At 35.4% G+C, this 12,094-nt stretch overlaps 1 protein-coding gene across 4 annotated transcripts in view; it reads left to right on the top strand.

Annotated features, from left to right (window-relative positions):
• LOC128578987 (histone demethylase UTY) overlaps window positions 1–12,094 on the top strand; it is a 224,939-nt gene that overhangs the window by 194,628 nt on the left and 18,217 nt on the right. For all 4 annotated transcript variants that reach the window (XM_053581315.1, XM_053581314.1, XM_053581313.1 and 1 more), the window contains 5 exons: window positions 3,226–3,290; window positions 3,364–3,438; window positions 4,192–4,340; window positions 6,618–6,732; window positions 11,439–11,626. In XM_053581315.1, the coding sequence (XP_053437290.1) occupies window positions 3,226–3,290; window positions 3,364–3,438; window positions 4,192–4,340; window positions 6,618–6,732; window positions 11,439–11,626 (592 nt within the window). The remainder of the gene's footprint in view (window positions 1–3,225; window positions 3,291–3,363; window positions 3,439–4,191; window positions 4,341–6,617; window positions 6,733–11,438; window positions 11,627–12,094) is intronic.

Here is a 12,094-nt window from a genome sequence, read left to right as displayed (position 1 = left end):
CAAATGACGATAAGTGTCTGAGTTCACCTCTTGGTCTTCAATTCTGTTCCATACATCTACCTCTCTATTTTTGTGCCAGTATCATGCTGTTTTGATCACTATCGATTTATAGTATAGTCTGAAGCCTGGAAGCATGATTCTTCCCAATTTGTTTTTATTTCTGAGTAATGTCTTGGCTATTCGAGGTTTTTTCTGTTTTCATATAAAACGAAGTACTAAGTTTTCCAGGACTTTAAAGTATGACAAGGGTGCTTTTATAGGGATCGCATTAAATCTGTAGATTGCTTTAGATAGTATAAACATTTTAACAATGTTGATTCTTCCATGGTATATTTTTCCATTTGTTAACATCTTTAGCTATTTCTTTTCTCGGAGTTTCATAGGTCTCTTTATAGAGGTTTTTCACATTCTTAGTTAGGTACGCTCCCAGATATTTCATCTTCTTTGGTACTATTGGAATAGAATCCTTGATTGTTTTTCCCCTTGACTATTGTGGGTGTACATAAAGGCCACAGATTTATAAGTATTGATTTTGTATCCTGAGACGTTACTATGTTCCTTGATCAATTCTAGGAGTTTTGTAGGTTGATTCCCTGGTGTTTTCCAGATATACAATCATATCGTCTGCAGAGAGTGACAGTTTGATCTCCTCTGGTCCTATTTGGATCCCCTTGATTGCCTTGTCTTGCCTGATTGTGATGGCTAAGACTTCCATTACAACATTAAAAAGCAGTGGAGACAATGGGCATCCTTGCCTGGCTCCTGATGTGAGTGGAAATGATTTCAGTTTTACTCCATTCACTGATATTGGCTGTGGGTTTGCTGTAGATGACCTCTATCAGTTTAAGAAAAGTTCCTTGTATACCTATTTTCTTAAGTGTTCTGATCAAGAAAGCATGCTGGATATTGTTAGAAGCTTTTTCTGTATCAATTGAGAGAATCATATGGTCTTTGTGTTTTAATTTGTTTATGTGATGAATTATGTTTATGAATTTACGTATATTGAACCATCCTTGGGACCCTGGGATGAAACCCAACTGGTTGTGATGTATAATTAGTTTGATGTGTTTTTGGATTCTGTTTGCTAGGATCTTATTGAATATTTTTGTATCAATATTCATTAGAGATATTGTTATAATTTTCTTTTCTTATGGGTCTTCTCCTGGTTTGGGTATCCGGGTGACATTTGCTTCATAGAATGTGTTGGGAATTATTCCTTCTTTATCTATGTTTTGGAAAAGGTTAAGTAGTATAGGTACTAGTTCCTCTTTAAAGGTTTGGTAGAATTCTGTTGTGAAGCAATCTGGTCCCAGGCTTTTCTTTTTTTTTTTTTTTTTTTTGTGGTTTTTGGCCGGGGCTGGGTTTGAACCTGCCACCTCTGGCATATGGGACCGGCGCCCTACTCCTTGAGCCACAGGCGCCGCCCTGGTCCCAGGCTTTTCTTTTTGGGGAGATTTTTTATAGTTGATGCTATTTTAGAACTTGTTAATAGGCTTGTTCAGCATTTAATTTCTAATCACTGGTGTTTAAGAGATGTTTCGTTTTTTTGTATAGATTTCATGTGCTAAAATTTAGCCTATGAAGAATTTCATCCTTGAACTCTTAACTTTGTTCTTGTGATTCATACTGAAAAAATCAAGGTTACCAAAATAAAATCATATTTAGAGAATTTTAACTCTTTTTTTTTTTTTTGTAGAGACAGAGTTTCACTTTATTGCCCTCGGTAGAGTGCTGTGGCGTCACACAGCTCACAGCAACCTCCAACTCCTGGGCTTAGGCAATTCTCCTGCCTCAGCCTCCCGAGTAGCTGGGACTACAGGCGCCCACCACAACACCCGGCTATTTTTTTGTTGCAGCTTGGCCGGGGCTGGGTTTGAAACCGCCACCCTCAGCATATGGGGCCGGCGCCCTGCTCACTGAGCCACAGGCACCACCCAACTCTTTTTTTTTTTTTTTTTTTTTAGGCATTGTTTTACTCTGTCACTCTGAGTAGGATGCTCTGCCATCTTAGTAGCTCACAGCAACTTCAAACTCCTAGGCTCAAATGATTCTCTTATTTTAGACTTCTGAGTAGCTGGCACTACAGGTGCCTACCACAACAACCAGCTAGTTTTTCTTTCTTTTTTTTTTTTTTTTAGTCAAGACAGATCTTGCTCTTGCTCAGGTAGATCTCCAATCTCCTGAGCTCAATTGATCCACCTGCGTCGGCCTCCCAGAGTACAATAATTATAAGCACAGGCCACCATGCCTGGCTGAGATTTTTAACTTTTAACTCTTGTCACCCTGTATATCTGTAAGTATGTGCACTTGTATGTATTTCAAACATACTTCTACCAGTTTTTGTGCCATTGCATTGTCCCTGGGCACTTAAAATTAACATTGATAGTTAGATTTAGCCCTAATCTTGCTTAAAGTTTTCCTTCATTATCTTGTATTTGGCATAGGATAAGAATCTATAGATTTTCTTCTTAAAAAACACTATAGGGAAAAACAAAACAATACTTTTTGTTATTAAAATACGGAGGGCTTTTTACTAGGAATATTTTTCTATTTTTCTTTTTACTAGGAGTTTTTTTCTATTAATTAGTTTTTGAATATTATTCTTGTTTTCATTTTTTGGTTCTGTCTTAAATTCCTTGACATCAGGGCGGCTCCTGTAGCTCAGTGAGTAGGGTGCTGGCCCCATATGCCAAGGGTGGCGGGTTCAAACCCAGCCCTGGTCAAACTGCAACAAAAGAATAGCCGGGTGTTGTGGCGGGTGTCTGTAGTCCCAGCTGCTCAGAAGGCTGAGGCAAGAGAATTGCGTAAGCCCAGAGTTAGAGGTTGCTGTGAGCCGTGTGATGTCATGGCACTCTACCGAGGGCAGTACAGTAAGACTCTGTCTCTACAAAAAAAAAAAAAATTCCTTGACATCAGTTTAAATGAAATGCATTTATCATTTATAAAATGTAATATACTACAGTAAAATTCATAAACCTACCTGAATTTCATTCATAAATTAGTATAATACATGATTGTTTATAATAATTATTTTGTAGCTGACAGAGGAAGTCATGAGTTTACTTTGACTTTTCCTAGGTCTTTACATAATATGGTCATCGAAGAATCTTTTCAAAATATGGACAGCATTGCTTATTATAGATGAGAATTTCATTTGTTTGTATGACGGAAGTGATAGAGACTGTTTCAGGATAATAAATGTGAATGTTTTTAACTAATTTATAGGAAGAAAATGAGAGAAGAATGCAGCATAAAGACCATTCAGATAATGAATCCACATCCTCAGATAAGTAAGTAACTTGTAGTATGCACTCTGTATTTCTATCTAAAAGACATGTGTTTAATATTTTTTCTTTTTTTAAGTTCTGGAAGCAGAAGGAAAGGACCTTTTAAAACCATAAAATTTGGGACCAACATTGACCTCTCTGATAACACAAAGTAAGTCCCCCAGCTCCATTACTATTTTCATGGACTGAAGAAAAAGGATTGCAGGATTGGAAATTGTCTAGTTTTTTTTATTCTTTTCCATCTGTAGTTCCTTTAAAAATATATATTGACATGAGATTTAGCTAATAATCTTATCATTCTAATATGGTTTTTTACAAGATTTTACTATTAGAATTTTAAGCTTTATTGAGGAAAGTCAAAGTACTAATTTTTATTTTGAAGAGAGAGAGAGTCTCACTGTGTTGCCCTGGGTAGAGTGATATGGCATCACAGCTCACAGCAACCTCAAACTCTTGGGCTTAAGCCATTCTCTTGCCTCAGCCTCCCAACTAGCTGGGACTACAGGCGCCTGCCACAACACCAGGCTATTTTTTGGTTGCAGTTGTTGTTTAGCTGGCCAGGGTTGCATTCAAGTCTGTCAGCCTCAGTGTATGTGGCTGACGCCATACCGCTGTGCTACAGGCGCCAAGCCTCAAAGCACTAATTTTATAAACTTAAAATCAAAAGTAAATCATTTTTTTCATTTAGTTCCTATAAATTTTTATAATTTGTTTTCAGTGATCTCTATTTGCCTTAAGGTTTATTATCCTTGGAAAAAGTTAAGCCCTCTAATACTACTTCAGACTGTAAAGGTGAAATAGTTACAGATTTGTTTTTCTGATTGCATGACAAGATTCTGAGGGTGATTAATTTTCATCAATATTTACAACAGGGTGTCACTCTTGATCTGTTACTTTATTTTAGGTGGAAGTTGCAGTTACAGGAGCTGACTAAACTTCCTGCTTTTGTGCGTGTTGTATCAGCAGGAAATCTTTTAAGCCATGTTGGTCATACAATATTGGGCATGAATACAGTTCAACTGTTTATGAAAGTTCCAGGCAGTCGAACACCAGGTGATTATTATGAACTAACATACTATTGAAAAAAAAATAATCAAACATGTAACATGCACCAGAACCAGTAAATTCTCTTTTATAATTAATGAAGCGCAAACGATCTTTAAGTTTCTTCTTAGATAAAAATGTTTATATTATTGTTACTGAGCTCAGAGAGTTAATTGTTTGCCTATTATGTTTTTACTCCTTTTATATGTAAAAAACAAAACAATGAGATTATTACTAGGAGAGGGATGCAAAATCACTTAATGAGTGAAATAATGTATGACAACATGAAGTTCTTATTGAATTGACTACAAGCTGACAATGTATTCCAAAGCTTTGACTACAATTACAGTAACAAACTTTTATCACAAACTAATTTACATAAACTGTATATAATAAAAACTTTATTTTACTTAAAATGCATGATATGCTATTTCATTTTTAGAAAATAATTCAAGAACTTTCTCAGGTAGTAGTCCGCAAACTTTTCTGTATTTGTTAATTCAGCCCATTCTTTAAATGGACTAGAGGGTAAGTATTGTAGACTTTGTAGCCAAGACGTTAAATTAAGGATATTTGTAGGTACTTCTATAAAACCAGAAAAACTATTTTCCATGGACTTTTATTGATGAAAATCAAAAATAAATAAACACCAAGTGCAGTTTTGGTTGACTAGTAAAAAGAACAGAATTATTGTTGGTGGTGAAACATTTACTTCATTGGGGCTCAAAGTCAGTGTTACTGTTCATCAAAATTGACTATAGATGTAAATCTATAGTCATCGTCTGTTATAAGATCTTTGAAAATGTCTTTTTACATGTATAGATACTACAAATACTGATGTCAGTATATGAGCATATTATGTTAAGTATATTAATTGCTTGAAAGGCATTTAGCAATTTTTTAGAATTTTTTATTTGATAATATTCTATTTGAGTTTTATTGCATTTCGCATTAATTCTTCTCACAAATGGAAAGGTAAAAATGGCTTTCGAAATGTCAAAATTTTCACTTTTTTCTCCTTGAGTTTAAAATGGTATCCTGAGCTCCAAAAAAGGATATGTTGCAAACATTTGTGGGAATAGAGAACTAGCTTCCTTATTTTTAATATCATAAAAAATGAAGTTTATAAAGCAGCATGGTATCATTTGCATTCAAAACAATTATTTTATCTTTAGTATGACTTTACTGTAGTATAAGTTTCACCTCTAAGTTTTGTTTTGCCTTGTAATTTATATATTGAAATGATGAAGAAACATTTTTGAAGCCCACAACTAAGTTTCTATTGTTTGTCAATGGGGAAGAATAGGGGTTTATAGTGGTTTTTTAGGAGGATTTCCATCTCAACCCTGCGTTCTAAAAATATCAACACAGTTTCATCATTGCTAAATCAATCCTGTTTGGTTGGCCAACTGAGGACATCTACCTATTTCTGACAAAATTTTATGTATGTTTGATAAATCTAACAGAATGGCACATAAGAAAATATTTTATATAAATCTGCCCAGAAATAATAATGTTTGAATAATAAGTATGAAGTACCTCACATTTTCATAGTAAATGAAAATGATAATCACATTGAATGTAAAATTATAATTTGTTCATTTAAAATTTAGCAGGAAAGAATTTCCTGTTTTGATATTATCTCTTTGTCATTTGTGTCTAAAGTGTTTGGAGTTTTATATATAGTCAGTAGACAAAATCCATAGTTAACTACCTATGCCTACATTGACCACCTTCTTATGTTGACCCCACTTGTATGTATTCTGCTGACCACCTCTGTATGTTGATCAGTTTCTTACAGTCCTTTCTGTGGTCAATTTATAGAGGTTCTGCTGTATATACATTTTGTATATAATGTAAATGTATATAACTTTTTCCCCATGGGCAGGTGGATGGTATTGTGCCAACAGCTGTAACACTAATTTTTTAGAGCCCCACGCCACAGGCACTACCATCCCACTACTCAGTGGTGGAAGAATTATAAGCATTTACATAACATGCTAACGTCAAATTGGCTTTGATACAGGAGATAAAGGGGGCTAATGGACATTTATATTTGGACAACTATACATTTTTCTCATTACTTTTCTAATGTTATTTATAAGAATTGGGAGGGATTTAATGAAGGAGAAAGTAACTATATTGTAATATTTATTATATATTATGTGCTATTTACCATCTTAAGCATGTATTTTTCATTTAGTTCTCAAAATCATGCAATTATTTGAAGTCACCTTTCTCACTTATTTTATGCTCTCTTTTTCCTTTTTTTTTTTTACTTCTCAGGTCATCAAGAAAATAACAACTTCTGTTCTGTTAACATAAATATTGGTCCAGGTGATTGTGAATGGTTTGTTGTACCCGAAGATTATTGGGGTGTTCTGAATGACTTTTGTGAAAAGTAGGTTTATGAATTAACCTTTGTTTTAACATAATTATGACAATTAGTAATTGTAAAGGACAAAATACAAAGCTAAATTTCTAACTGCAACTTAATTTCTGCTCAGCAGAAACTTTCTTAGTGTTTTGATTTTAACTCTTATGTTTCATCACTACTTAATAAAAAATGCCATGAAATCAGTCTCTGCTATGAAATAGCAGCAAAGCAGATGAATTGAATAGATGAAAAGTAACCTAATGTAAAAGTAACCTTAATGTAAACAATTAATACATAAATCTGTGTTATTTTAAAGACAAATTAGACTTATAATTGTTTTTAAACATGGCAAAAATTATAAAATTAAGCACCCTTAATTATAGTTTGTTAAATAAGTCAATCTTATGTATTGTTAATTCAGCCTAAAAATATCAGTGTTTAGTAAATAAGGGGAATCAGTTGATTTTTTTTTCAGAGACAGTAATATTAGTGAGAAAATACAAAAATGTGAAATTATATATGTATTATGTGCTCAAAACATACAGGAAAAAGTGGACCAAATTCTCACAATCAGATGTTAGATTTACTTTAAAGTCACTTAATATGTCTATTTCATACAATAATTTCTACTGTAAACTTTTAAAAAGTATTTGTAAGTTCATCACATTTTTTAAAAAGGATAATTCATTCAAGATTTTTGCATCTACTGGGAGAACTATAAAAGATCTACTCATGGGCGGTGCCTGTGGCTCAGTTGGTAAGGTGCCAGCCCCATATACCGAGGGTGGCGGGTTCAAACCTGGCCCCGGCTGAATTGCAACCAAAAAATAGCTGGGCGTTGTGGTGGGCGCCTGTAGTCCCAGCTACTCGAGAGGCTGAGGCAAGAGAATTGCTTAAGCCCAGGAGTTGGAGGTTGCTCTGAGCTGTGTGATGCCACAGCACTCTACCAAGGGCCATAAAGTGAGACTCTGTCTCTACAAAAAGAAAAAAAAGATCTACTCACTTTGTTATATAATGTACAGTTTTCCTCAGTAAAATGAAGGTAAAAACTTTCAAACTTTTAAAATTTATCAATAAGTACTTCAATCTCAATCTCCTTGTAAAAAGAAATGAGTACAGGGCGGCGCCTGTGGCTCAGTGAGCAGGGCGCCAGCCCCATATACCAAGGGTGGTGGGTTCAAACCCAGCCCCGGCCAAACTGCAACAAAAAAATAGCCCGGTGTTGTGGTGGGCGCCTGTAGTCTCAGCTGCTCGGGAGGCTGAGGCAGGAGAATCGCCTAGGCCCAGGAGTTGGAGGTTGCTGTGAGCCGTGTGACGCCACGGCACTCTACCCAGGTGGTACAGTGAGACTCTGTCTCTACAAAAAAAAAAAAAAAAGAAATAGTTTAAAAAGATAGGTGACAGCCTAAAAGTTAGAGTTTAGGAGTAATAAAAATATCAAGTTGAAATGATTCATGTAACTTAAGTGTAAAAAATATTAGTAGCCATGTGTGATACTACTCTAACTTTATTTTATGTAGGGATCATTGCTATTGATAATTTATTATTTCTATAGTTAATTTTATCACTGTACATAAAAATCAACCATTGTTTTGAATTAAAAAAAAAATACTTGATCTATTTGACTTAGTTGATTTTGCTTTCTTCTTATTTTTATTGTAAGTTTTTTTAGTTCTTTGTTTCTAGTATTTGGGTAAAATTAAGTAAGCCAGTGGGCAATGATTATAACTTTTTCCTTCTTATTTTTCTTTTTTTCCTGTTTGCTTGCTGGCAACTTGTTCATAGTTTATAGGAAGCATACCATATTTTAATCCCTTGACTTCTTAGCTTCTACTAGACTTAGGTCAAGAAAGCTTTGTATTTTTAGGAGGAAAAAGTCCATGAGAATGAAATTCATATAGACAACTCCAAATAATTAATATTTTTATGTTTATTTATTTGTATTATTTATTCAATTTTTAATTAATTAACTAATTTGAGACTCTGTAACTAATTTGAGACAGAGTCTCCCTTTGTTGTCCAGGTTGAAGTGCAGTGGTGCAATCATAGCTCTCGGTAGCCTTGAAATCCTGGGCTGAAACGATCCTCTCGCCTCCTTTTAAATTAGCTAGGACTGATTTTTTCTTTCTTTTTCTTTTCTTTTCTTTCTTTATTATTTTTTTTTAATGTACATAGGTCTTTTTCAAATGAGTACATTTATTTGTTATGGTTAAATTGTTCATAAGGCATTTATAGCTCAGGTCAGTGGTAAAAGTTACCTTGAATTTTTGGAAATTTCTGATCCAAATGCTTTATCACTTCTTTGGTTCTCATGTTACTGTTTATTCTGACCTTAGTTTCTGATCCAAATGCGGGAGTAAAAATTGATGTCTACAAATGTCGTCTCAGCCCTTAAAATTATTTCAAACTAACAATAGTCACATTACTTCTTAAAATTATATCAGACACTACAATAGTTGATACCTTAAACTTAATTTGGCCTTCTCATGGGGCAAAACCCCAAGGTCATCTGTTTAAAAAAAAAAATGGCTTTTTGTTTTTGTTTTTGCTTTGCTTTCTTGTTGTTTAATATTTTTTTAAGAAGTTTTGTATTGTTTCTAGAGTAAGTTAGGTAAAAATTTAATTTGAACTTGTTCGTGACATTTTTGCCAGGTAATCACATTTAAGGGTATTTTAAGGTTTCAAAATAAATTAAATGTTATAACTAAAAACAAACCAAAAGCAACATAAATAGGCTTTTTCAAACTCCTACACCAGGACTTCCTACTGGCTGAGAATAATCGCTCTAAATTGTTTTTAGTTTGAACCACATATGAATAATGGCATTTTGGTAGATCAGAAACGTTCCTGTGTCGGCAACTTCCTGTTGTTCAGTACGGTTCTCAGCTGAGGGCTGGGGTGAAAAGGACTATCTGTCGAGGCTCTAGCACAGTGGTTCTCAACCTTCCTAATGCTGCAGCCCTTTAATACAGTACCTGTGGGTCATGACCCACAGGTTGAGAACCCCTGCTCTAGGATAATTTTTCTGCAAGATATCTGCTCAAGAGTCAGCCTTTCAAATTATACCTGGCAAAAGTTTCCATGATCAGATAAATTTGGGACATTCCTCTCAGGGATTAGTAATATACCATAAAAAACATTGTAATAAACATATAACCATGAATTCTTTACTCACAACTTAATCATCATCTTGATTTTTAAAATAGAATCCCTTTTAAATATAATACATATTAATAGCCAATGTAACACATTTTGGGAAACCCTGGCCAATGATGGTTGTTCACCAAGAGGTTAGACTTGTGACCTAAAATGTGGTCGATTTTGGAGTATGTTCCGTGGGCTGATGAGAAGTATGTGTATTCACTTTTGTTGGGATGAAATGTTCCATAGATGTCTGTTAAATCCAAATGTTAGATGGTTATGTTTAAATCTAAAATTTCTTTGCTCAGCTTCTTCTTAGAGGATCTATCCAACACTGCCAAAGGAGTGTTAAAATCTCCAACTATTATGGTGCTAGAGGAAATCAAGTTGCTCATGTCTGTTAGAGTTTCTTATATAAATTGAGGTGCATTCTGGTTGGGTGCATAAATATTAATAATTGAAATCTCATGATACTGAGTATTACCCTTAACAAATATGAAGTGACTATTCTTATCCTTCCTTACTTTTGTTGGTTTAAAGCCTATTATATCTGCAAATAGAACTGCAATACCTGCTTTTTTCTGATTTCCATTTGCCTGAAATATGGACAACCATCTTTTAACCCTGAGTCTATATTTATCTTTTAAGGTAAGATGAGATTCTTGTATGTAGCACATATCTGGCCTGAGTTTTTGTATCCAGTCAGCCAACCTGTGCCTCTTTAGAGGACAGTTTAAGCCATTCACATTAATGGAGAATATTGATAAGCCTGGTAGAATTTTGTTTGAGAGTAAGTTTAAGGTTACAATAACTGATGTTTAGATGAATTAGCCATTATTCCCCTTCAGTTAATTTATCTCAGGATTAGCCCTTCCATACCTCATATTTGAAAGATATAGCTCTTAAGGCAGTGCTTTTGTAATACAATGTTTTAGTGAAATAAATACTGAGAGCATTTTTTTAAACTTTGAAATTATTTTTCCATGTTGATGTGAATTAAAAAACTTGATCCTTGGGCGGCGCCTGTGGCTCAGTCGGTAGGGCGCCGGCCCCATATACCGAGGGTGGCGGGTTCAAGCCCGGCCCCGGCCAAACTGCAACCAAAAAATAGCCGGGCGTTGTGGCGGGCGCCTGTGGTCCCAGCTACTCAGGAGGCTGAGGCAAGAGAATCGCTTAAGCCCAGGAGTTGGAGGTTGCTGTGAGCTGTGTGAGGCCACGGCACTCTGCAGAGGGCCATAAAGTGAGACTCTGTCTCTAAAAAAAAAAAAAAAACTTGATCCTTGGGTGGCGCCTGTGGCTCAATCGGTAGGGCGCCGGCCCCGTATACCGAGGGTGGCGGGTTCCAGCCTGGCCCCGGCTGAACTGCAACCAAAAAATAGCCAGGAGTTGTGGCAGGCGCCTGTAGTCCCAGCTACTCGGGAGGCTGAGGCAGGAGAGTCGCTTAAGCCCAGGAGTTGGAGGTTGCTGTGAGCTGTGTGATGCCACAGCACTCTACTGAGGGCCATAAAGTGAGACTCTGTCTCTACAAAAAAAATAAAAAAGAAAAAAATAAAAAAAAACTTGATCCTTTGCATTATTTTTTTTTCCAGAAATAATTTGAATTTTCTGATGAGTTCTTGGTGGCCCAACCTTGAAGATCTTTATGAAGCAAATGTTCCTGTATACAGGTTTATTCAGAGACCTGGAGATTTGGTCTGGATAAATGCAGGCACTGTGCATTGGGTTCAGGCTATTGGCTGGTGTAACAGCATTGCCTGGAATGTTGGTCCCCTTACAGGTATTTTATTTATTTATTTATTTATTTTTATTAAATCATAACTGTGTACATTGATATGATCATGGGGCATCATACACTCGCTTCATAGACCATTTGACACATTTTTATCACAGTGGTTAACATAGCCTTCCTGGCATTATCTCAGTTACTGTGCCAAAACATTTACATTCTACATTTACCAAGTTTCGCAAATACCCCTGTAAGATGCACCACAGGTGTGATCCCACCAATTCCCCTCCCTCTACCCCCCCCCCTTTCCTACTTCCCCGTATTGTTAGGTTGTAACTGGGTTATAGCTTTCCCTTACAGGTATTTTAAGTCAAACTCTAACATTTCACATTTTAGAGGATTATTTATAATGGGTATTACTTTTCCATTAGAAAATAACCCTTAGTAAAAGAAAAGAGTATGTCTTCTATGGAAAATCTTGTCAGTATAGAGATTACTTTCAAGTTATAAAATGGCAAC

Source organism: Nycticebus coucang, chromosome Y (assembly GCF_027406575.1).
Source record: "Nycticebus coucang isolate mNycCou1 chromosome Y, mNycCou1.pri, whole genome shotgun sequence".
NCBI classification, from domain to species: Eukaryota; Metazoa; Chordata; class Mammalia; order Primates; family Lorisidae; genus Nycticebus; species Nycticebus coucang.
The sequence above is the reverse complement of the archived record's forward strand: the minus strand, read 5'-3'. Positions and strand labels throughout refer to the sequence as shown.